This window comes from Sus scrofa, chromosome 3, assembly GCF_054392235.1.
Source record: "Sus scrofa isolate SSC_HxYL_T2T_F1_AM1 chromosome 3, Sscrofa_HxYL_maternal_Yorkshire_Landrace_v2.0, whole genome shotgun sequence".
In the NCBI taxonomy this organism is placed as follows: Eukaryota; Metazoa; Chordata; class Mammalia; order Artiodactyla; family Suidae; genus Sus; species Sus scrofa.
Window position 1 is genome coordinate 86,207,983 of NC_139385.1, and position 26,202 is coordinate 86,234,184.

General features: G+C 36.9%; 1 protein-coding gene and 1 long non-coding RNA gene across 3 annotated transcripts in view; both read left to right on the forward strand.

The window, feature by feature from the left end:
- Positions 1-26,202, forward strand: part of PPP3R1 (protein phosphatase 3 regulatory subunit B, alpha) — a 63,453-nt gene that overhangs the window by 30,491 nt on the left and 6,760 nt on the right. Inside the window, exons 2-4 of one of the 2 annotated variants that reach the window (XM_021087426.2) lie at positions 5,160-5,199; positions 24,173-24,349; positions 25,692-25,751. In XM_021087426.2, the coding sequence (XP_020943085.1) occupies positions 5,160-5,199; positions 24,173-24,349; positions 25,692-25,751 (277 nt within the window). The remainder of the gene's footprint in view (positions 1-5,159; positions 5,200-24,172; positions 24,350-25,691; positions 25,752-26,202) is intronic. The other variant, XM_085016124.1, reaches the window with a different exon arrangement.
- On the forward strand, positions 14,547-19,073 carry LOC146404747 (uncharacterized). The gene is made up of 2 exons (XR_014839693.1): positions 14,547-16,055; positions 16,364-19,073. It is a non-coding gene; the product is annotated as an uncharacterized LOC146404747 (long non-coding RNA).

Genomic DNA, 26,202 nt, shown 5'->3' on the forward strand with positions numbered 1-26,202 from the left:
GGATTTGTTTCTGCTGCGCCATGATGGGAACTCCTAAAAAAACTCTTTTTTATTGTCTTTTTGCCATTTCTTGGGCCACTCTCGTGGCATGTGGAGTTTCCCAGGCTAGGGGTCCAATCTGAGCTGTAGCCGCAGGCCTACACCGGAGCCACAACAACACGGGATCTGAGCCGTGTCTGCAACCTACACCACAGCTCACGGCAACGCCAGAGCCTTAACCCACTGAGCAAGGCCAAGGATCGAACCTGCAACCTCATGGTTCCTAGTCGGATTTGTTAGCCACTGTGCCACGATGGGAACTCCTTAAAAAAGCTCTTAATACAGTTTATGTTAATAGCTGTAAAGCTGTTCGGCTTATCTCTCTCTCTTTTTTTTTTTTGAGTCAGTTTTGGTCAATTCTATGTTTTAAGAAACTTGTCCATTTCATCTAAGTTATAAAACTTATTTTCATACATTTTGAAATATACATTTACTTTTCTTTAATGTCAGTAGAATCTGTAGCAATTTGCCTGGGGGATTATTTCTTGACCTTTTTCAAAAAATAGGTTTTTGGTTTTACTGATTTTTCCTTCTGTCCACTTTCTAGTTCATTAATTTCTTCCTTTTTTCTCTCTCCCCTTGCTTTGAGTTTAGTTTATTCTTTTTCTAAAGCTTTTAAAGGTGGGAACAAATCATTGTGTTTTGGACTTCTCTTGTAACACACCATTTTCCTCAAAAGATGGCTTAACCTGCATCCTTTAAATTCTAATAGGTTCAGTTTTCACTCTGTTCAAAATATCTTCTGATTTCTCTTGGCATTTCCTTTGTGACTCATGGGTTATTTTAGAATCATGTTCATTTCCAAATATTTGGATGTTTCCAAATACTTCTTGTTTAATTCTCTTGTAGTAAGAGACTATATTCTGTATGATTTCATACCTTTGTTTACTGAGCCTTTTTTTTTTTTTTTTTTTGATGCTCAGAATAACATCTGTCTTTGTGAATGTTCATGTGCACTGGAAAAGAATATTGTTTAGGAAGTCTTGATTGATAGTGTGTTGGTCTGATCTTCCATAACTAATTATTTTTTCCTTTGGTCTACTATTTTCTGTCAGTTACTGTGAGAGAAATGTTAAAATCTCCAAATATAATTGTCTATTTTCCTTTCAGTTCTCTGTGTTTGACACATTTAATTTTGAAATCTGTTATTAAACATATTCAGTTGGCCCTTGAACAACATGGATTTGAACTATGAGGGCCCACTAATAATAGGGATTTTTTTTTTTTTCAATAAATGCTGCAGTGCTACATGATCCAAATGAATCCATGGATTTGGGTATCTGCTAGGGTCATGGAACCAATCCTTTGTGAATCCTAAGGGACAACCGTATATATAAAAGGGTTCTGAGATCCAGTTACAATGTGTTTTTTCCCAGCACATCCACAGAATTCTCAGATACCAGCTGGGTGTCCTGTGATTCAATTCCATTCTAACACTGTGTATCTAGAGATGGCATCAGATTCCACAGGTTAAATCCTAAAAGACTGTCCTCTCTTCCCGCCTCCTTTGGATGCCATTGCAAATCCAGATTGTTACCTGAGGGTCTGACCAGCTGCAGTCATAGACTGGAGGTTCCAACGACCCACTCTTTGAGTTTGGTTAATTTGCTAGGTGGACTCTCAGAACTCAGAGAAGCAATTCACTTACTGGCTCACTGGCTTATTGTAAGAGGAGCAGCTCAGAAACAGCCAGATGGAAGACACTCACAGGGTAAAGTACAGGGAAGGGGTGTGGAGCTACCATACTCTCTCCAGGTGCTTCACTCTCCCTACTCATCAACCAGAAATTCTCCAACCCATCCTTTTTTTTTTTTCTTTTTCTGGAGACTTCACCATTACATAAGTGTGATTGATTAAATCACTCAAGTGGTGGCTGAACTCAATCTCAGCTCAGATTAAATCATTGGCCATTAGTGAATGGTTCAACTCGCAACGGCTCTTCTTCCCCAGAGGTTGAACTGGAAGTTTCAGCTTCTCATCTCATGATTGATTCCCCTGGCAGCCAGCCCCTACCTTTAGGTCCTTTCCCATAGACACTTCATTAATACAACAAAAGAGATCTTTGTAGTCTTCTTCACTTAAGATGTAAAGAGCTCTTGTGCTAGAAATGGATGAGGACCAAATATGTTTCTTATAATGTATCACAATATATTTAGGATTATTGTATCTTTGTAAGGAATTGACCTTTTTAAAATTATGCAGTATTGAGGTTAGTAGATGCAAACTCTTGTATTTTTAGAATGGGCATATATATGTATAACTGAGTCACCTTGCTCTGCAGCAGAAATTGGCACAACATTGTAAATCAACTATAATTTAAAATTTTTAAAGTAAACGAAATTATGAAATAGTCCTCTTTATCCCTGGCAGTATTCTTTGTTCTGAATTCTGCATTGTCCAGTTTTGCTAGCCACTGAATCTTTCTTTTGATTATTATTATTTGTGTGATGTATCTTTTTCCGTCTTTTAAGTTTCAACCTATCTATAAAATAGGCTTCTTGTATGTAGATAGCATATCGTTCTGTCTTTTAATTAGTTATTAGACCACTTACAATGAACATAACATATTTTTTAAAATGTTTGGATTTAAATGTACCATTTTGCTATGAGTTACTTCCTATTTTTTTCTGATTTGACTTTTGTTCCTTCCTATTTATCTACCTTTCTTTGGATTGGGTATTTTTATGATTCCATTTTATTTATTTTCTTAATTAGAAGGTATTGCTCTAGGGTTTACAATTTGCATCCTCAACATAATGCTCTACTTTTCCAATAATGGTCTTTCCCTCATGGTTTAAGATCTTGACAACATATATCAAATTTTTCTGTAACATTTGTGCTGTTTTTGTCATACACTTTTTTCTATACATTATATATCCCACAGCATATTGTTATATTTGTGTTATTTGTATTCCAGAGACACTTAAAAATGAGAAATATGTCTTTTATATTTATTTACCATTTCTGGTCATCTTCATTCCTTTCTCTAGATCCAGATTTCCATCTAGTATCATTTTTAGTCTCCCTAAATAATTTTCTTCTGACATTTCTTATTGTGCCATGTGTATTAGAGCCTTTTTTTTTTTTTTTAAGTTTTTGGTTATCTGGAAAAAAATTTTACCTTAATATTTAAAAGATATATTTTCTGGGCATAAGATTAGACAGGTTGAGGTTGAAGTAAGTTTAGGAGAGAGAGAAGGCATCATTGTTGGAGAAGCACTGAGAAGCCCTAGCCAGGTTGGTCCTTGTGTCTCAAAGTACTCCCTGAAACCACCCCATAACCCTTTTGACCTCACTTATGAAAAACGATTACAATATTATTTAGAAACAAAACAAAACCTCACAATGGCAGTCTAAGGTGTCATTAAACTTTTTTGAGAGCCTCATAAGAAGCATACTTAGTTGTAAGGTAGAGTGGAATGATGTTTTTTTAAAGGGTATTTTAGAAATTTGGACAGGAAAAATCTGTGAAACAGTAATAGGTAGGAATCATGTTAGTAATCTCAAGGTCAATAAAATGAGGTGTAATCTAAGTGCAACTTAATCTCTGTTCTTTAATAATGTCATTTTATTAATGTTTGATACTTCTATCTTTAAAACATATTTGATATTTAAAGTGATGTAAAATTAGGCTAACTAGTTCTAGAAGATTATCTGGTATAATGTTCAAGGAAAAGACTAATTATTGCCAGCAAGATAATAATTGAAGATGCTAATTTCTAATAACCATTTCTTAGACTTTAAGTTTACTCAGAATAAGAAATACTTTTTGGAGTTTAAAAGCTATCCAGGGAGTTCCCGTCGTGGCGCAGTGGTTAACGAATCCGACTAGGAACCATGAGGTTGCGGGTTCGGTCCCTGCCCTTGCTCAGTGGGTTAACGATCCGGCGTTGCCGTGAGCTGTGGTGTAGGTTGCAGACGCGGCTCGGATCCCGCGTTGTTGTGGCTCTGGCGTAGGCCGGTGGCTACAGCTCCGATTCAGCTCCTAGCCTGGGAACCTCCATATGCCGCGGGAGCGGCCCAAGAAATAGCAACAATAACAACAACAACAACAACAAAAAAGACAAAAGACAAAAAAAAAAAAAAAAAAAAAAAAAAGCTATCCAGCCATACTAAAATGGTATTTCATATTTCAGGCTGTATTTAATAACTTCTTAGGATATATAAGTATATTCGGATATTTAATTGTATATTCTGTTGTGCATTTACTGCTAGACAGGGTCAAAATTAGATGGAATATAGGATGCATGGTATACTTAATTTTATTGCTGAATTTTAAAAATTCAATTTATATTACTTTAAATTCTGTAGACTTTTAACAAGATCTTCATGATTTTTATGTCCTGTGAGTCTTTTATACTTGGAATTTGTACAGCTTTAGGTTTAGAACTACTCCTGGTTCCATTACTAATCAAATGGTATGGAAACCAGCTTACTTGACCACCTCCCTGGATCCAGTCATCAAGAGTTGTTAAACATAGGCATTGGGTCAGGTCTGTAGCTTTCCTACAGCATTTTTTCCCTAAAATAATTTTTTTTGGGGGGGGGGAGTTTAGCAGTCCAGGCAAATTGTATTAACTTGGAGTTTATCAATAAGACTTCTCAAGAAAAGAAAAATCTGGAGTCAAAGTGGCTATCTTACATTGCATCTATGTTCTTATTTTAGTTACATAGCATATAGAATATTCTGTTTCAATGCAGGTATAAATGGTAACATTTTTGTTTTCTTAACAACTTTGCATTCTCAGGAAACTATTCAGTTAAGTAGAAATGGCAAGAGAAGCTTTATATCCAAAAATGAGTTTGCCCAGCAAGATAAATTAGAGCATTGACAGTCTCTAGTGCATTAAAATTTGATATATAGTATGTTTAGGGTATTAAAAATATTTAAATTTTAATCATTTGAATAAATCTTAAATGACAGAGCCCCAACTCCGGCCTTTTTGATTCAAAAGCTTTTTAGCATATTGTATAATTTTTTCTTATCAAAAAATATTTGCAGACCTAGACATACTCATTTATGGCTTATTTCCCAGTGTTTTGTGACTGACGATATTTAAATTGAATCTTTTAAAGACACTTGTGCCAATTTTGTGACTAATTTTTTTTTTCTCCTCCAGGGAAATGAGGCGAGTTATCCTTTGGAAATGTGCTCACACTGTAAGTCAAATATTCTTATCGAGAACTTCTTTTGTTTTCACATCTCTAGATGTTTGTACATAAATCATCTGTAGAGATACTCCATGAATAGCAGAGTTATCCTTTAAATATTTTACATGGGCAGTAAATTTGACTTAGTGTTTTTAAGTTACCACAATAGGGAAACATTTTTTTATAGACCTCTTTTTTAGTAGTATCTGCTGCCCTCTGTTGTAGTTACAAATTGACCCTCAAATGCCAGTGGCTTACCCCAGGAAGTTTTTCAGATTAACAAAGCTTCAGGTCAGCAGATAACTTGTTTAATTTGTGATTATGTAAAAGAAAGGGCTAGTTGGAGGCAGCACTTTGGTGGACTAAGCAGCTATTGCACAAGACCTTTCTGAGGAAAAGGGGGAGTGTAAGAAGTGTGGGTGGACTGGTTATTCTCTGACATGCTAGAGAATACAAAGAAAGAAAATGACAATCTTAGAGATTCTTGATTCAAGGATCACAGGGCCAGGGAGCTCGAAATCAAAAGGTCTCTTGTGTGGAAGTACAGTGATTGGGAAAGAGGGAGATGATGAAAATTGGAATGGGGACCCTTGGTAAATTTAGATACCATCGTGAGGGCCCAGAGTTCCCAAACCATCCTGAATGTTCCTTGTCCTTTCCGCTGTCCCTGGCTGGTCCTGCCTTGTTTAGAGACATCTCATCTCTTTGCAATGAGAATTCTCTTCTTTTTTGTCCTACTAAAAGTGTATCCTCATTACTTAGGTTTTAGTTATCTCCTTTTCCCAGAACACTAGTCAGTTTCTTTCATTCTCATCAATGCCTTTGCTTGCTGTGAGCCCTGAGTAAATGCTCTTTCATCAGCTCTTTTCTTGACTGACTTCACTGTCTTTCAGATCTCAGCATATATGTCACCTCTTTGGAGATTTTTTTTCTTTTTCTCTCAACTCCCTTCATATTCTCACTAACATGGGTGGTACCTTATTTATTTTCTTTATAGCCGTTACTTTAAGCTTAAATTACTTGTTGCTTAATTCACTTACTCCATTTTATTTTGCATTTTGTAACTTCTACAATTTTTAAAACTTTTTTATGGTCATACCCTATGACCAATTACCCACTGTTCTGCCATTCCAACTACTATTTACATTTTATTTTACAGTTTCTTTCCAGGCTTTCCATTATTATGATCATATGTAGGTATATATTTTTGTTTTAAACATGAAGATAAAATGTTGCATCCAGTGTGTTATTAGAATTGACCCAAACCAGGAGTTCCCTTTGTGGCTCCGGGGGTTAAGAACCCAACTAGTATTCATGATGATTCAGGTTTGATCCCTGGCCTTGATCAGTGGGTTAAGGATTTGGTGTTGCCGTTAGCTATGGTGTAGGTTGCAGATGCAGCTCGGATCCTGTGTTGCTGTGGCTGTGATGTAGGCCAGTGGCTACAGCTCTGATTCGACCCCTAGCCCAGGAATTTCTGTATGCTGTAGGTGCAGCCCTAAAAAGACCAAAAAAAAAAAAAAAAAAAAAAAAAGAGAGAGAGAGAGAATTGACCCAAACCAAATAATTATGACTATCTAGATCTGTGTTGCTAAACACTGCTTATCTGTAGTTTTGTTACTGAAGTTTTTTTTTTTAGAACACAGCCATGCCTGTTTGTTCACATACTGTCTTTGGTGGTTTTTGTGTACAATGGCAGAGTTGAGTAGTTGCAATAGATATATGGCCCGTGAAGCCTAAAATATTTACTATCTGAGCTCTCAGCAAATTTAATGAATCTGTTACAGACTTATAGCCATCTTCTGGATTTGAGAACTATCACTTCTCCACTGTCTAATCACTGACATGTAGTCAGGATAGAGTACTTATAGACTAGTGCTCTGAGGGGTTATCTCTATCTCTAATTATGATCTTAATGTGTCAGCTGTATAGTTTCTTTAGAATTGAAAGGGTTCTCAAAATTGTGCCTCGCTGCTTGCTGTTCGGCTTAATCCTGTGGTGTAATTATTCCTTTGGAGGCCTGTGGGCAAGAAGGAGGTGTGGTAGCAGGTAGGATTTAGTCTGCAAATAGAGTTGGGATAGGCTGTTGGAGGTACAGCTCTGATAGAAATGAGGTACTAGGAGATTAGCTTTTGTTTCTTCATTAGGGAACAAAGGTCTTAAGGGGACAGGTGTATCCCAGGTTCTTATCTTCTGCTCTCCCTTTAAATCTGGGAGTGAGGGTTCTTAACTTGACTGCAAAGAAAAATCTACCAGGGCAGAAGGCAAGATGGATATTCCCTTTAGTACATCTAGGATGGCAAAAGCCATGTTTTTTGTTTTTTGGGTTTTTTAAAATATAATGATTTTTATTTTTTTTCATTATAGCTGGTATACAGTATTCTGTCAATTTTCTACTCTCCAGAGTGGTGACCCAGTTACACATACATGTATAGATTCTTTTTTCTCACATTATCGTGCTCCATCATAAGTGTCTAGATATAGTTCCCAGTGCTACACAGCAGGATTAGAAGCCATGTTTTTTAAATAGTAAGTATTTGAAATAGACTTCATACACTGTTAAAGCTGTCTCTTTCAGTTTTATCCTTAGAACTTAGGAAGTCTTTTTTTACGATCTTATCTGTGCTTTGATGGAACTTGAGCCTTGTCACTAAAGATCTGTACTTTTCAGTGGCTGTTCAACTAGGTATGAATCTGTCTGAATTCTTCTGTCATCTAGCATATTTGTAGCTTGCCCCTAATTCCTATTTGGTTCACTAGAATATATTTTATACATGGTTTGGATGAAGTTAACCACATTAAAATCACCACTTTTTTCCCTACCCACACACTGTAGTTGTCTTTTTTTGCACATTTGCAAAACCTCTTTTAATTGGAAGAGCTTATGTTATGTAAACAGCCAGTGCCTTAAATAAAATATAAAATGTTAAAACTAACCCTTGAGGCACTTTACTGTTTACACTTCCCTGTTGAGGTCTTGCCTTTTCAACCCTCCAGGCCTAGTTCAGTTCCAGGTTCTCTGTGAGGCTTTCTGTAATTGCTTCAGCTTCCGAAGTCCTCTCACTTCTTTAGGTGGATTCTATCTCTTTTCTTCTTTTAGTATTTAAGTTACACTGTTTTTAAAAAAGATAATAAGATTCTGATGTACCCTGGTGGTACAGTGGGTTAAGGATTCAGTGTTGTCACTGCTGTGGCTCGGGTTGCAGCTGTGGTGCAGGTTCAATCTCTGGCCTAGTAACTTCACATCCCCATGGGTGTGGCCAAAAAAAAAATAATAAAGTAATATAATAAGATTATAAATTGTATGCTGTAAAGTACTGTTTTTGACCCTGAGACACACAGATAAAAACTAGAAGTGGTTGTAGTTTAGTTACTGGGAAAAAGAGACATGCATACATTTTTACAATGGGAATAAACCATTATAAGCAATAAAAGCAAAAAATTCCGAAGAGGCGAAGTTTACTTTTGGCTAAGAGATTTAGAAAGAGCTTCATGGAAGGGGTGACGTTCGAAATTATTATTACTATTTTTTTGGCCACATGTGCACCATGTAAAGCTCCCAGGCAAGGGATTGAACTCTCACTGAAGTTGTGACCCGACCTGTGCCACATACAGCTTGAAGCTCCGCCGGATCCTTAATCCACTGCGCCAAATGGGAAATTCCTGAAATTGTTTTTGAAACTTGTGTAAGATTTGAATACTGATTAATTCTTTCACCTGTCTGGTCATTTGTCCCTTTCAGTCTCCTTAAATTCCATCCAGATCTTCAATTTTTTTGGGGGGGGGGGGCGGCTTTGCCTGGGGCATGTGCAAGTTCCTGGGCCAGGGATTGAACCTATTCCACATCAGTGACTTGAGCTACGGCAGTGGCAATGCCATATCTCTAATCTACTGAGCCGCAGGAGAACTCTCAGATCTTTGACATTTTCTCTTACCCCCCTACTTTTATCAGGGGTTTTTGTCTCCCAATTCTTAAAACTGAGACCATTTTTAAGTGTTCATAACCTCATTATCTCCTCACCCTCTCACCCCCTGCCTGCCACACACAGAAATTTTCCCATTCTCGTACTCATGCTTTAATAATGCTTTCCTTCCAGTGTCAGAGTTTGGGTTATACGTTTCTTATTCAAGGTCAGCCCCCGTGTATGGGCTTTTGGTTGCATCCCCTTCCCTCTCATCTCTGGGACCTAGTTTTGTTAGCCTCTCTCTGTTTTTTGTTTTTTGTCTTTTGTCTTTTTAGGACTGTACCTGCGGCATATGGATAGAGGTTCCCAGGCTAGGGTTCGAATCGGAGCTGCAGCTACCAGCCTACACCACAGCCACAGCAACGCTGGATCCTTAACCCACTGAGCAAGGCCAGGAATCGAACGCAGGTCCTCATTTGACGCTAGTCAGGTTTGTTAACCGCTGAGCCACAATGGGAACTCCTCTTTCTTTTTTTACATTTGTCTTCAGCTTCAGTTTATAAACAGAATCAACTCCCTTTTGAATCTTGATCCTGTGTGTATCTCCCATTTTTTTCTCCATTCTATTTTAGCTTCCTAAGAACATATACAGTGATCTTCATTTCCTTATTTCTGTTAATTTCTTGTTCCTCTCAAATCTGGCTTTCATCTCTTACTATGCTGAAGCTGTTAATGAAGGTCACCTTCATTTTATTGACACATTGCCTAATTGCTGTCTCCAATAGAGTCAAAAAATCTGTAGAATCATTTGTGATATTTACACTGATTATTTAATATCAAGAAATGAATTACTAATAATTTTTTAGGTATGATATTTGATGGTTTAAAAGAGTATCTGAGAGATGGGTGATAAATTCTGAACAGTTACAAGGACATGGTACACTGGGATTTGCTCTAAAATAATTGAAGTGGGTTATAAATAAGATGAATAATGTGTTAATGTTTGAAGCTGGGTGATAGGTATGTGGGAATTCATTATGTGAGTCTTTCAAACTTTGTATGCGCTTGAAAGTTTCCTTTATAAAGTTTTTTTTTTTTTTTTTTTTTTTAATGAGTGAAAAAGGAAGGGGTAAATAACTAAGAGTAATATCAAGGAGAAATAACTATTTAATTATAGTTAAGCATGGCATGCAGCAGAGCAAGCTTTACTAATACGAGGCTGCTAAGCTCATTTTCACCAGTAAAAGAATTGAGGCTTTGACAGTGGAAGCCTAAATAAGCATGATACGTAGTAGCATAAAGCAGATGCTGAATAAATGTCTGTTGACTAAAAAAGCTAGTAAGAGCTTAGAGCTGGATTATTTATTTATTATTTTTGTCTTCTTAGGTCTGCAGCTGCAGTCTGTGGAAATTCCCAGGCTAGGGGTTAAATCAGAGTATAACCACTGGCTTACACCACAGCCATAGCCATGCCAGATGTCAGCCACATCGGTAGCCTACAACACAGCTCACAGCAATGCTGGATCCTTAACCCACCGAGCGAAGCCAGGGATGGAACCTACATCCTCATGGATACTAGTTGGGTTCATTTCCCCTGAGCCACGACAGGAACTCCATAGCTGGACTTTATAGACAACTGGTTGGATAATTTTAAAGGCTGTATCTTCAGAAAAACACAGTAGTTACCAATAACCCCATTTGTTTTCATAAATAATAATTTATATGGCGTTTAACACATGCCAGACACTATTCTGAGCACATCACATACATTAACCTTTTAAATTCTCTCAGTAGCTTCACAAAAGAGGTATTGTTATTACTTTCCCCATCGCATAGGTGAGGAAACAGAGGCAGGGAGGCCACCAGTAACTGAGCTGTAATCACGCAGCAGCAGGTAAAGTAACAAAGCCATGATTTGATCTCAGGCAGTCATGTCCCAGAGTCATGTTTTTAATCACAATACTGTATAGCCTCTTTTATAGTAAATCTTATAAGCTTAATATTATGTTTGCCTACATGGATGACTTTAGGCAAAACTGGTCTTGTCTAAGACATAGGTATTCTTTCATTTTTTTTTTGGTCTCTCATTTCAGTGTTTGCTTTTTATTGAGTTAAATTATTCTAGGCCACTCTGACTTGGTTTCTGTTAGCTAACCTGGCTGGACTAGGAAATGTATACTCTGTTGGGGTGATTTGCTCAAAGTTGAGCCTGTGGTTGTAACTTGGCATGATAACTTGGAAAAGTGGCTGAGTGCAAGATACTGCTTTAGATAGTCCAGCAGAGGGCTAGATTGGAGCATGGCTGGAAGTGTGAGCAGAAAGTCAGGTCCAACTAGTTTTTTTACTGTTGATAAAATTGGTAAACACAGCCTATTTTATAGACTGACTATAGATGAAAGGCTAAATAATAAATAAGTCTTTCATCTAAAAAGATTTATCTATGGAAACTTTTTTTGGTCTTTTTGCCTATTCTAGGGCCGCTCCCGTGGCATATGGAGGTTCCCAGGCTAGGGGTCCAATCGGAGCTGTAGCCACCGGCCTACACCAGAGCCACAGCAACGTGGGATCCGAGCCGCGTCTGCAACCTATGCCATGCCACAGCCACAGCAACGCCAGATCCGAGCCTCTTCTGTGACCTACACCACAGCTCATGGCAATGCTGGATCCTTAACCCACTGAGCAAGGACAGGGATCCAACCTGCCACCTCCTGGTTCCTAGTCGGATTCGTTAACCACTGTGCCATGACGGGAACTCCAATCTATGGAAACTTTGAAGACATCTTTAGCCGTTAGGACACTGCTCTCATTTTGAGTGAACAGTGTCATAATCAAGCAGTTTTGTTTCTGGTTTGAATATTTGCAAGTGGCTTGAAACCATAGAGATACTGACTTCCCTTTGTGCTGTGAATTTCTGCTTGCAGTCAGATTGTCTCAGGGAGGTTTACATGTTCATATTCTTACTTAGATTAGGGTTTTTCTTTCTTTTGGAAACAAAACCTTTTCACAGAAAAATTAATTTGGTTTTCTTCTTCATTTCTGCATTCCTTTATGTTTCCTTTCTTATGTGGACTAGCTTAACTCCCTTTAGTTTTTAAGTAATGTGTGTTCTAAAGAGTAATTACAGGTTTACTCTCAAATCTTTATTCATCACCTCAGAAATCTTTGGAGGAAACTGTCTGAATAGCAATAAAATTTTTACGTCATTATCTTTGACTTGTATGCTTGTTACTTTAGAATAAAATCTTCATAAATGTATCATATAATTCATGCTTTTTAAACAATTTACCAGCCATGATTTATCATGCTCTTAGTGATAAATGACTGACCTAATTTATTTTACCTAATCCACTGAGAATTACTTATATTCTGTTTTCTTTCAGTAAAGGTTTATTACTGAGTAATAAAGTGTAGTGCATGAAGTTGAATGCCTAGGCTTGAAGTTGTTACCTTGTTTTGCTGTTACAGATACCATTTTAAAAAAATTCCTGGTTGTCTCTCATATTCTAAATATTTCAGATTTTTAGGTGAGTGGTCTTAAGAAAAGTAAAGTGCTTGCTCTGTTTCCTTCATCCATACTCTCAAATTGTGGCATTATGGTAGCAGTCACAAATTTGTAGTTTGAGCAGTGAGGTCCATAACATGTGGTAATTTGATAGTCTACCACAGATTTGAATAATTTTGTAGCCAGTATGTAGAAGACAGTTACTTAAGCTGGTGAGAAAGCCTAGCTAGCCATGTAGCAAAATATAAATTCTTGGATCTCCTTCAGAATGTTGGAGCAAAAGATATGGAAAAATATGCAAGAAAAGAAGAACTTGGAGAACAAATAGAGTGTAATAGCATCTGTCCAAAAGACATCTCAGGAGATACAGTAGATAAGATAGAAGCAAAAATAATCAGTAGAATAATAAGGGAAAATTTTCCTCACCTGAAAAATTGAATCTTCTGATCGAAAGAGCATTCTGATAGGCGAGAAGGTTAGGTGAAGAAAGATCTCCATTTGGTGTCTACCTCTTTTGTAATTTTAAAATTCCAAATATAAAAAAACCCCTGCTAGACAGGGAAAAGTTGGCCTCAAAAAAATAGGTGTCTACTGGCATTGGATTTCTTAGCAGCAGCAATAGATATTAGAAAACAATAGAGCGGTTAATTCGAAGTTCTGAGTTCCTAAATCCAGAATTTGATACCAGCCAAATGATTACTCAAGCGTGAGGTCAAATTAAAGACATTTTCAAAAATTACCTTTTATAAGTTCTTGAATATGAAATAGAGAAGGAAGATGAAATGAGATCCAAGAAACTAAATATTCAAGATACCAGTGAAAATCCCAGGATAACATCTATGCCAGGGGCTGAGAAAGCAGGTGGTTCAGATTAGAGCAAGAAGCCAGAATTGTCTATGGAAAATATCAAGAAGAAAGTAAAAGCCATCATATAAATTGTGTGCTGAAATTTCTTAATGTTAAGATAAAAGCAAGTCAATAAGGAAAGAAAAGCAGAGACTGGGGATGCTGTGTTACATTCTTGGCGATAAACTAGATTGAGCTCTGGAGTGGCCATAAATACAAGTCTTTTGACTAATTGGTGCTGAAAGTAAAAGAAGACTCTTGAATATGCATGCTTTTGTGAAAATACCGTATTTGGGGAAGTTGTTGGTGGAGAGTGATACAAATCTCAAGAAAAGTGCAACTAATGCAAACTATTGCTTTTGGAGTGGGTAAGTCATGAGGTCCTGCTGTATAGTACATACAAGAAACTATACAATCAGTTGTAATGGAACATGATGGAGAATATTGTGAGAAACAGAATATATGTATATGTATTACTGGGTCGCTTTGCTGTGCAGCAGAAATTGGCAGGACATTGTAAATCAACTATAATAAAAAATTTAAAGAAAAGTGCAACTAACATATCAGTGTGGCATAACATATGGATAGGTAAGAGGAGAGCTTGGAGAATGTGGTATAAGGGATGAGGGTTGGATTTGACATAAAAACAATAGAATCTTTGAGAGCCACATCTTTTGAATTTGTTACTGTGCTGCACAATATGCTTAGGTTTAAAAGAAAAAGAGTATGACTTTCAAGCCAGGGTTATTAATAACTTAGAAAACTTGAAGATGTGTTTTTATGATCTTATAAATACATGTTTTTTTCATTAACTTACTGCATATTTTGGTTTAAACCAGATGTACGTAAACAAAAAGAAAAAACAATAGCAATAAACACTTGCAGTAGGAAAATCAGCAATGTCCAAGTTGGAGAACATCTTAGAAATACGTGGTTTGATTTTCATGTAACTGAAGTGGAACTATTCTGTTTCCTTTTCTCCACGCTTAGCCCAAGAATTCAGGCTGAGGAACAGCAGTGTTTAATATTTCTTAGCCTAACTCTCTATGTTAAATCTTCAGATGGAACTCACATAGGAAGAGAAATTAGATCAGAAAGTATCTCAAAAAATTCTGTTACACAGCTTTGCTGTCAAGCTTTTTTTTTTTTTTTTTGTCTTTTGTCTTTTGTCTTTTTGTTGTTGTTGTTGTTGTTGTTGTTATTGTTGCTATTTCTTGGGCCGCTCCCGCGGCATATGGAGGTTCCCAGGCTAGGGGTCCAATTGGAGCTGTAGCCACCGGCCTACGCCAGAGCCACAGCAACGCGGGATCCGAGCTGCATCTGTAACCTACACCACAGCTCACGGCAACGCCGGATCCTTAACCCACTGAGCAAGGGCAGGGATCGAACCGGCAACCTCATGGTTCTTAGTCGGACTCGTTAACCACTGCACCACGACGGGAACTCCTGCTGTCAAGCTTTACAGCATTGAGCAACTTAACTTTTGGGTCTTTTTGCTTATCTGAAGTTTTTTGTCTCCAAAGTTTCTTCCAACTTTTTACTTTCCTTTTTTCTTTTTTTAATGATTGCACCTGCAGCATATGGAAGTTCCCAGGCCAAGGATTGATACAACGCCTGATCCTTACTGTGCTGGGCTAAAATTTGAACTTGTACCTCCATGCCAATCTGAGACACTGCAGTCAGATTCTTAACCCACTGTGACACAGAATGAACTCCTATATGACTTTTTTCTATGACAGATTTTTCTTCTGAAACTCAGTGAGCTCTGAAAACAATTGTAGTTTTTTTGTTTTGTTTTGTTTTTGGCCTCACCCATGGCATGTGGAAGTTTCCAGGCCAGAGATCAAACCAGAGCCACAGCAGTGACAAGGCCAGATACCTAACCACTAGGCCACCAGGGAACTCCTGAAAGCAATTCTAAGAATACATTTTAGGATTAAGTGTATAGCTTCTTTTGTGACATCTTTGGACAGTATTCATTTGCCTGAGTAAATTTTGATGTGTGGTGGATTGTTTTTGACCATACCATTAGTATAATGATATGTACCAAGAGCTTACTCCCTCCACAGGAAGGCAGAAGTTATTGGTATATAGTATACAGATTTTGAAGGAGCATTCTAAAAGAAATAAAGAAAACACAAATCCCAATATTGGTAATGAAAGAACTAAACTCACCCTCACGTCCTACAGATGAGTATTATAAACAATTTTATGTCAATAAGTTTTACACCTTGAATGAAACAGACAAATTTTTTGAAAAACAGTACAGGCAGATCTCATTTTATTGTACTTCATGCTTGTACTTCACATATCATGCTTGTACTTAACATATACTGTTGTTCTATTTAAAACAAATTGAAGGTTTATGGCAACCCTATAGCAGTTAATATTTTTGTTATGGTGATCTGTGACCCTCGATGGTTCCGTTATGACTTGCTGAAAGCTCAGATGATGGTGAGCATTTTTTAGCAAAAAGGTTTTTTTTGAGGCAAATAAAGTGTTTATTAGAGATAAGATATGCACGGAGAAAGCATGGGCAGGCTGGATGGGGGGAAAGACGGAGAAGAGAGAAGAAAGAAGCAGTAAGGTGTTTTTAAATAAAGATATATACAGTTGGAGTTCCCGTTGTGGCGCAGTGGTTAACGAATCCGACTAGGAACCATGAGGTTGCGGGTTCGGTCCCTGCCCTTGCTCAGTGGGTTGACGATCCGGCGTTGCCGTGAGCTGTGGTGTAGGTTGCAGACGCGGCTCGGATCCTGCGTTGCTGTGGCTCTGGCGTAGGCCGGTGGCTACAGCTCCGATTCGACCCCTAGCCTGGGAACCTCCATATGCCGCGGGAGCGGCCCAAGAAATAGCAACAACAACAACAACAAAAGACAAAAAGACAAAAGACAAAAAAAAAAAAAAAAGATATATACAGTTGGTTAAGAATCTGACTGCAGGAGTTCCTGTCGTGGCACAGCAGGAATGAATCCTGACTAGGAACCATGAGGCTGTGGGTTCGATCCCTGGCCTTGCTCAGTGGGTTAAGAATCTGGCAGCATTGCCATGAGCTGTGATGTAGGTGGCAGACGAGGCTCAGATCTGGCGTTGCTGTGGCTGTGTTGTAGGCCAGTGGGTATAGCTCCGATTTGACCCCCTAGCCGGAGAACCTCCGCATGCTGCGGGTGTGGCCCTGAAAAGGACAAAAGACCAAAAAAAAAAAGAAAAACTAACTATAGAAGCTTGGGTTCAATCCTGGCCTGAAACTTCTGTATGCTGTAGGTATGGCCATAAAATTAAAAAAAAAAGATAAGTACATTTTTATTTAATAATCCTGTTGTATACTTAACAGACTACAGTATAGTGTGAACATAACTTCTTTATATGCATTGGGAAACCAAGAAAATTCATGTAACTTTTTATCATGATATTTGCTTTCTTGAAGTAGTCTGGAATGAAACATGCAATATCTTCAAGGTATGCCTGTATCTAAAACTGACCTAAAAGGATATAGAAAATCTTAATAGTGGCTTTTATCTATGAATGGAATTGAATTTTTCCCACAAAGAAAACTCCAGGGCCAGATGGCTTTACTGGTAAGTTCTAGCAGACGTTTCATGGAAAAAAGTACCGGTTGTAATCCAGAATCCTTCAGAAAATAGAAGCTAGCATTCCACCAATAGCAACACCAAAGGCATTATAAAAAACTTAAGAGAACAAGGTTCATCATGAATGTGTGTTGTAAAAATCCTTAAGTATTTGTCAGTCAAATCCAGCAATATGTTAAAAGGATGATAAAGAGTAATCAAGAGGAGTTTATCCCAGGGGTATGGAATCAAGGTAGTTCACTATATTGGTATAGTAAGAGAGAAAGAAAAACATATCTTCTCAATAGTTGTAGCAAAGTATTTTGTTTGACAAAGTCCATTACCTGTTTATGATAAATACTCTTGGAAAAGTAGGAATAGAAGGGACCCTTTCTTAACCTGATAAGGGGCACCTACAAAAAAAACCCCTACAGCTGACATCATACATATTTAATGATGAAAGACTGAATGTTTTCCACTCTGACCAATTGTAGTCAAAATTGCACTAGAAGTTCCAGCCAGTACATTGAGTCCAGAAGAAGAAATAAAGTATATTCAGATTGGAAAGGAAGAAGTAAAATTGTCTTTATTCTCAGATGACCTGGTTGTGTATGTCGTAAATCCTGCTACTAGAAATAGGTGAATTTAGAAAGATCGTAGGGTACAAGGGCAATATACAAAAACCGGTGGAATTTCTATATAACAGCAGTGAACAATTGAAAAACAAAATTTACCAAAAATACTATTTATAATAGAATACAAACATTGGGATATTGAAGTGTAAATTTAACCAAATATGTGTAAGATCTGTATACAGAGAAATTAAACCTAAATAAATGGAGAGAGATACCATGTTCATAGATTGGAAGACTTTGATATTGTTTAAGGTATCAGTTGTACATAGACAATTCCATTCAAATTTTCAGCAGGGTTTTTATAAAACCTCTGGATAATTTTTAATTATACATGGAAAAACACAGGTCTTAGAAGAGCCAGCACAATTTTGGAAAAGAATAACAAAGTGTGAAGACAGTGTTCTAACTATAAAACATAAAACAGTGATACTGGGATAAGATAGACAAATCAGTGGAACAGAGTAGAGGGTATAAACCTGTGTGTGTATGTATTTGATTAATTTTTTTTCTTTTTTCATTGAATATTTGACTTGTAACAAATTTAAGGTGTATATCATTATTTTTTGTACAGTTAATTGATTCTTGCTAAAAACAATGGAAGATGCTATTGTAAGGGGAAACTTTTGAACAAAATAGCTGGAATGAAAGTCTACTCTTATATACATAAAACATGGGTTATAATTTTAAACATAATTTTAAGCTATAGCTGTGGAACTTCTAGAAGAGAATATAGGAGAGAATTTTCATGACCAGCATAGTGCTGGTAAACATGCTTGTAAAATATGCATCATAAAAGAAAAAACAGATTTTGTCAAAATTGAAAGTTTTTGCTCTTTAAAGGCAGCTTACAGACTGGGAGAGGATACTTGAACTGCCTACACCTGGCAAAGGACTGGCATCCGTCAGTATAGAGAGAGAATCACACAGCACACCTTATAAAAGTGTAAGAGATTTGAAGTCTTAACAAATGAAGATACATGGATTGCTGATAATTGCATGAAAAAGATGCTCAAGATCATAAATCTTCAGAGAAATGCAGATTAAAACTATAATCACATTGCTGTTACCCACCAATATGGCTAAACTTAAAATGACAGACAAGTACCACAGTAGCAAGGAGGTAGAGCTCCCGAATTCTCATGGATTGCTGGGGGAGTATAAAGTGGTATACAGCTTTGGAAAGTCTTAACAGTTTCTGAAAGTCAAAATATACTTACCCTATGACCCAGCAATTCCAGGAAAACATTTGTTTACAAAAAGACTAAGTGCAGTGTTCCTAATAGTCCCACACAGGAAACAATAGGGATGTCTATTAACTGATTGTGGTATATCCATACAATGGGCTATGTAAACTGTGCTGTAAAAAGGAAGAAACTACTGACATTTGAAACAACTTGGATTGATGTCAAAAACTTGACGAGAAAAAGAAGATAGACATAAGCCATGATGTGTGTGTGTGTGTACACACATATCCTATTTACATGAAATTCTAGACAGAAATTAGTTACAGAAAACAGAACAGTGATTGTCTAGGGTTGTGGTGGGGAGGGAGTGGTGTGTGTGTGATTGACTGGAAAGGGCCCAAGGTGGGGAGTTCCCGTCCTGGTGCAGTGGTTGAAGAATCCGACTAGGAACCATGAGAGGGCGGGTTTGATCCCTGGCCTTGCTCAGCGGGTTAAGGATCCAGCGTTGCCATGAGCTGTGGTGGCTGTGATGTAGGTTGTAGACTCGGCTCGGATCCCAAGTTGCTGTGGCTCTGGTGTAGGTCGGCAGCTACAACTCTGATTCGACCCCTAGCCTGGGAACCTCCATATGCCTCGGGAGCGGCTCAAGAAATGGCAAAAAAAGACAACAACAAAAGGGGGGGGGGGCAAGGGAACATTTTGGCGTGATAGAAATGTGCTTTTTTGTCTTGATTGTAGTGATGCTTGCTTAAGTGTATACATTTGTCAGAACCTATGTCTAATAATGCATTTTTAGAATATCAGTTATTTCTCAAAGTTGGTTTAAAATTTCTTACCATTTTTGATTACAACTTGATAATTCTTTAGTTGATGCTGCTGTTTAGCTCTCGTGTATTTGGTAATCATTTTTAAAGTATGTAATAATTTAAATCTAGAAACATTAAAAGCATATGTTGCCTCTTGCTTTAGAAAATTATGATATACCCCTAAAATCTAAACCTTTTAAGTGGATGAAAGTTTTTCATTTTTAGAAAAAAGACAGTACGCATGTCTGCATTTCATAATATGCTGTTTTGATTCTTCCTTGATAGTAACAGGGAGCTTTATTTTGTTGTCAAACTCTAATCTATATTCCAGATTATTATAAAATTTGGGGATATTTTTGGAGCTGCTCATGAAAATTGTATCTGTAATGGTCTCTACTGCACCCCCTGGTGGTTTTGATTTCTTGTTTGGGATAACATTGGAAATACAGTCTTTATTTTGTAGGAGATGAATTTTACAAAAGGCTTCAAAACATTTAATCTTTTTGTTGAAAAAAGGGGCTGCCTAATTGCTTATGTTGACAGCATTCTAAGGCTTTGTTCTTGTGGTAGTCTTTACAAGAGTTATTCAACAAATGTTTCTCTGTAGGTAATTTCATCATAGCTGATGGCAGGTTCCACAGTATCTGTATGATAGAGATTCTGAGATCTCTCACTAGGGGTTTATAGTTTTCATTCTATAGTATAGTGCTAAATATCTTGCCATACAAAAGAGATCAGGGGATCTCTTTAGAAATGTATAGTTAGGATGAGACTGGAACATTTTGTGCTTCCAGAAAATAAGGAAATGCTCAAAATGGGGATTGTTGGAAAATCATACAGGAGCCAACTTCGAGATAGTAAATAACTAAAGAACAAAGCTAGAATAATTTGACTCACAAACAATGACATTAGATTTTAAGCCATAGGGTAAAATAAGTATCAATGGATCCATGCTGATAAAAATAACTGAATAAAGAAAGAAATAGGGGGGTTCCATTGTGGCCCAGAGGTAACCTACCAGACTATTATCTATGACAATGCAGGTTTGATCCCTGGCCTCACTCAAGTGGGTTAAAGGATCCAGTGTTGTCGCAACCTATGGCATAGGTTGAGAATGCATCTCGGATCTGGCATTGCTATGGCTGTGGCTTAGGCTGCCGCTGTGGTTCTCTTTGACCCCAAGCCTGAGGACCTCTATATGCCAAGGGTACAGCCCTAAAAAGACAAGAAAAAAAAAAAAATAGGGAATAGGGACAGTTTAAAAAAAATAAATAAAAGCAGGAACATGGAGTTGTGGCTCAGCAGGTTAAGGATCCTGCAGTGATTTGGGTCAATGCTGTAGCATGGGTTCAGTATCTGGCCCAGGGATTTCCATATATTGTGGGCATAGCCAAAAACCGAAAACAACGTTTCAGGAGTTCCCATGGTGGTGTAGCGGAAATGAATCCAACTAGGAACCATGAAGTTGCAGGTTCCATCCCTGGCCTTGCTCAGAGGGTTAAGGATCCAGCATTGCCATGAGCTGTGGTGTAGGTTGCAGATGTGGCTCGGATATGGCGTTGCTGTGGCTCTGGTGTAGGCTGTAGCTACAGCTCTGATTAGACCCCTAGCTGGGAACCTCCATATGCCGAGGGTGTGGTCCTAAGAGGACAAGAAAAAAAAAAGTTTCAACTAATAATAAGGGGAAAAAAGCGTTATTAGGCACATACCATAGTAATATTTTGCAGGTAGACCTACCCAGATGGGTGCTAAAATTAGATTGGGATTTGAGGAGAAATTAGGATTATCCACTCCTCTCATGACCCCAGTATTTTTTTTTTTTTAATATAAAGGGGAAGTTAATAGATACATAGTGGAGAAGTCTGGCAGGAAGCACCTTAGCCAAGTGATCCAAGTCAACATTACTAGATCAAAGACATGCTGACGTCATAAACCCCTTGATAGGATGCGCTGAGAAGGACATCTCATCATTTCTCTGATATTCTTGGCCCAAATGCTGAATTGATTCTAATCATGAGAAAACATTAGCAGGTTCAAACTGAGGGACATTTTATAAAATATTGGGTAAAAGTTTCAGTCATGAAAGACAAGGAGGGGACTAAGGAGAAATTTTGAAAAAGTTAACAGAAATCCCTCACCCACCTTCCCCCAATGTTAACATCTCACAGACCTAAAGAGCAGTTATCAACATCAAGGAACTAACATTGTTACAATGCTGTTACACTGTATTTTTTAGTGAAATGGTGACATTGGAAAATTTTCTTTTCCACAATTCTTTTCAGGATCCCACATTACATTTAGTTGTTTCTTTGAAAATATTATTATTGGTCAGAGGATTCAGTACGACTTGCTTCATTTTGTTTTTAAATCATTAATGTGTTACTAGGTAATACATTATTTATAAAATGGCTATTAAAAGAATTTCCTGAAGGAACAGTAGTTTTGTTGCTGCTAATTACTATTGTACAATTTTTGAAAATTGGCTAAAATTTGAGGACACCATTCTGTGTACTTATTTTCCTTTTCATTCTGAAAACCACCTAAAGGAATTTAGGCTTAAAGTTGTTTTTACCGTTAAGCCTAACAGTAGAGTTGTAGCTCGGTGTGTGTGTGTAGTAATAACAGTGCTTGAAGAGCCACAGGCCTCCATCTCTTCTCTACTCTGGGAATCTCTCATATTCTTTTTCTCCTAAATGACTATATATATATATGGGGAGAGAGAGACAGTTAATGTTTCTTCATTTGAGAAGATGTTGAGTGAATAAGTAGCCGTCTATCTTTGTTAATACTTATACTCTAGTATTCATGTGCCCAGTTAGAAGTATTTATTTATATTTACTGTGTCAGCATGAGCTTTCTAAAAGCATTGATTGGGTAAGGTCTTAACAGTTTAACTTGGTGTTTTCTATGTAAACATTCCATAGTAATAACTATATTTTATAAATATATCAAATGATATATATATATCATTTGATATATTGGTTTATTTATATTAAACCTTATATCAAAAGATCTAAGGTTTAATATATTAAGTTGTATATGTATAGGACTTTATAGAATTATCTGTTAAAGTATTTTGTATAATGTAGTTTAAATTGAATATGTAATTTAAATTGAGTATGTAGGCACTTTCAACTCCTAAAGAGATAGTCCTCTCAAAGACATCCTTACAAAAAGTAGAAAAATAACATGAGTTTCAGCCTGGCAAAACATATGAAAAAGAGTATCTCTGAGTCACAAGATGAGTCAAGAGGGTGAGGTTTGTTTGTTTTTCCTTGTTCATCTGTTTTAAGGCAGTGTAATCCCAAGCAACACGAAAAATCTTTTATCAAAGTTGATGCCACAAGTTGGAATTTGTTCTTTAATATTTAGCTTGTACTGGAGTTCCGTCGTGGCGCAGTGGGTAACAAATCCGACTAGAAACCATGAGGTTGCGGGTTCGATCCCTGGCCTTGCTCAGTGGGTTAAGGATCCAGTGTTGCCGTGAGCTGTGGTGACTGTGGTGTAGGTCGCAGATTCAGCTCGGATCCTGTGTGCTGTGGCTCTGGTGTAGGCCGGTGGCTACAGCTCTGATTCGACCCCTAGCCTGGGAACCTCCATATGCCTCGGGAGCGGCTCAAGAAATGGCAAAAAGACAAAAATAAAATAAAATAAAATAAAATAATATTTAGCTTGTACTAAGTGCAGATCTGAAACATTTCATGGTGCTGTCAAGGTGGGTTTGATCTATTTCAAAGCCCTGTGCCTAATTTTTAGGATATTGGTAATAACAGTTAAATGGAAAGCAACCTTTAAAAATTATATAGAATTTTAAGTTTTTTTTTTCTTTTCTTTTTTTTTTTTTTTTTTGTCTTTTTGTCTTTATAGGGCTGCACCCACAGCATGTGGAGGTTCCCAGGCTAGGGGTCCATTCGGAGCTGTTGCTTCCAGCCTACGCCAGAGCCACAGCAATGCTGGATCCTCAGCCCACTGAGCAAGGCCAGGGATCAAACCCGCAACCTCAGTGGTTCCTAGTTGGATTTGTTAACCACTGAGCCACAACGGGAACTCCGAATTTTAAGAATTTTTAGTAAAATTTTAAAAATAAATGTTAGATTTTATTTGGGATGTTTTGAAATATTGAACTATTCATATCATTTTCAAATTTTTGAACCATGAACTCTTGGGGAAAAAGTAAATTAAAATTTTAAAAGATAAGTGAACATCAGAGTGCTTTGGTACATAGCAGAGATTGATTTAGTCTGCCTGGTAGGAACCACGTGACTTCCATGATCAGCTTAGCTTTGTCAGTCCTGTAATATTGTGGTGCTTAGCATGCAGTTGGTTGTATGTTATGGCGGGTGTAAACAAACAAAAGGGTAACCAAAACAATTTTTTTTATATATTTTCTTTGTTGTAAGAAATTAGTCAATAGTATGTGCATCTCTTAATTATATTGGATATTAAATTATTGGATAACTGCTGAATTTTTTTCCCTATAATTATCATAAAATCATTTGATAACTTTTGCTACCTCTTTCTCTTTGCTTTTTTAGTTGATGCTGATGAAATTAAAAGGCTAGGAAAGAGATTTAAGAAGCTCGATTTGGACAATTCTGGCTCTTTGAGTGTGGAAGAGTTCATGTCTCTGCCTGAGTTACAACAAAATCCCTTAGTACAGCGAGTAATAGATATATTCGACACAGATGGGAATGGAGAAGTAGACTTTAAAGGTAAGGAAGTAGTTATTTTTAAACTACAAGTTAGATAATCTTTGAATAGCCCTATAGCTCTATGTACAAAAATGTATGAAAAAATTGGTTTTTATTGCATATCTTTATATTATTTATTGGTAATCTTATAATAATAGGTTATGTTAAACCTCAGCATCTGTGATATAGGAACCTTAATGAACTAATAGGATCTTTTATTTTTTGGTTGTAGATGATCAGATTATTCTTAAAGGTAATATAAAAGAAATAGGATTTAGTATTTCTTTTATTCTGAGAAAAATAGTCTCAATTTAGGGAAACTTAAAATATTAGAAACTACATTTAAAAAATATTTTATAAAGAATGAGACGAAGTCAGCAATAGAAAAAATAAGCTGTAGTAATAAGGATATGAGTATTATCATAGACAGGATTAATTTAGTTAATCTCAATTCTACCAGGACACTTTATAGTGCTTTTGCTAATATTAATGTGGTACATAATTTTACATTTGATTCTACACTTTAAATAAATATTTCACCAGGGAATCAGATTGTGTCATTTTAGTTTCAGAAATTGAATTATTACAAGTAAAGGGCTCTAAACTGATTATGATTTAGTGTTTAGCATGCAGTAAAGAAAAAGGACCATTTGTCATGAAACTTCCAACAGTTTACATTTAGATTCTGAATTTTGGAACCAGAAATCCAAACTTTTTTTTTTCTGCCAAACAACATTTATCTTTTTAAAGACCTCTTTTATAGTCATATTTCAAGAAAAAAGAGTTAACTAGCTTAAATAATATGTTTAATAAAGTGTTGTGCTCTGTGGCACTTTATAAATATTTGTTCAGGAATTCCCATTGTGGCTCAGTGAATGAACCCACCTAGGATCCATGAGGATGCGGGTCCATTCCCTGGCCTCGCTCAGTGAGTTAAGGATCCGTCATTGCCATGAGTTGTGGTGTAGGTCGCACGTGGCTTGGATCTTGCGTTGTTGTGGCTGTGGCTGGCAGCTGCAGCTCCATTTCAGCCCCTAGCCTGGGAACTTCCATATGCCGAGGGTATGGCCCTAAAAAAAAAAAAAAAAGGCTAAAAAAATTTTTTTTGTTCAAATTGATTTTACTTCTGAGAATTGCAAGTTCAAATTTTCAAAAACATATGGAACCTTGTTGAAGTTTCAGTTTGGCTTTTTCAATTTTGAACACTGCTAGTAATACTTTCTTTTGTAGCTAGAAAATACTCTTTTATGAGTATATAGGCGTTTTTGTACATGGGTATGTAGTTTCTCTTTGTGAAAAATTGTAACTTCTCAAGAAAAAAAAAAGGAAACATGATTTGTTAACATCTTTTATTCTTATTCAGAGTTCATTGAAGGAGTCTCTCAGTTCAGTGTCAAAGGAGATAAGGAACAGAAGTTGAGGTGTAAGTATTTTTCTTGACTGACTTCATTCTCCCTCTTAGACCACTGTCCCATACTGCATTGTAACCTCCTTTTAAAATATTCTAAAAGATGTCTTTTATTCTAGACCTTTAGTAGACATAACAGAAATTTTACATTCTGAAGAAGCCTTGGACATTTGCAACTAGTATTTTTTAATGATGTGTCAGTGTTGCTTTTGGATAGAAGGAAAATAGAATTTCTTTCTGAAAATAACCACATGAACTCTGTCTTGGAGGGTTTTTTGTTTTAATTAAAGTGTAGTTGATACAAGTTACAGGTGTACAATATATAATGATTCACACTTTTTAAAGGTTGTACTCCATTTATAGTTTCGATAGAATTTTGGCATGAAAGTGAGAATAAATGATCTTGGACTTTCTTCTTTTTTTTTTTTTTTTTGGCTGCACCTAGGACATGCAAAAGTTTCTAGGC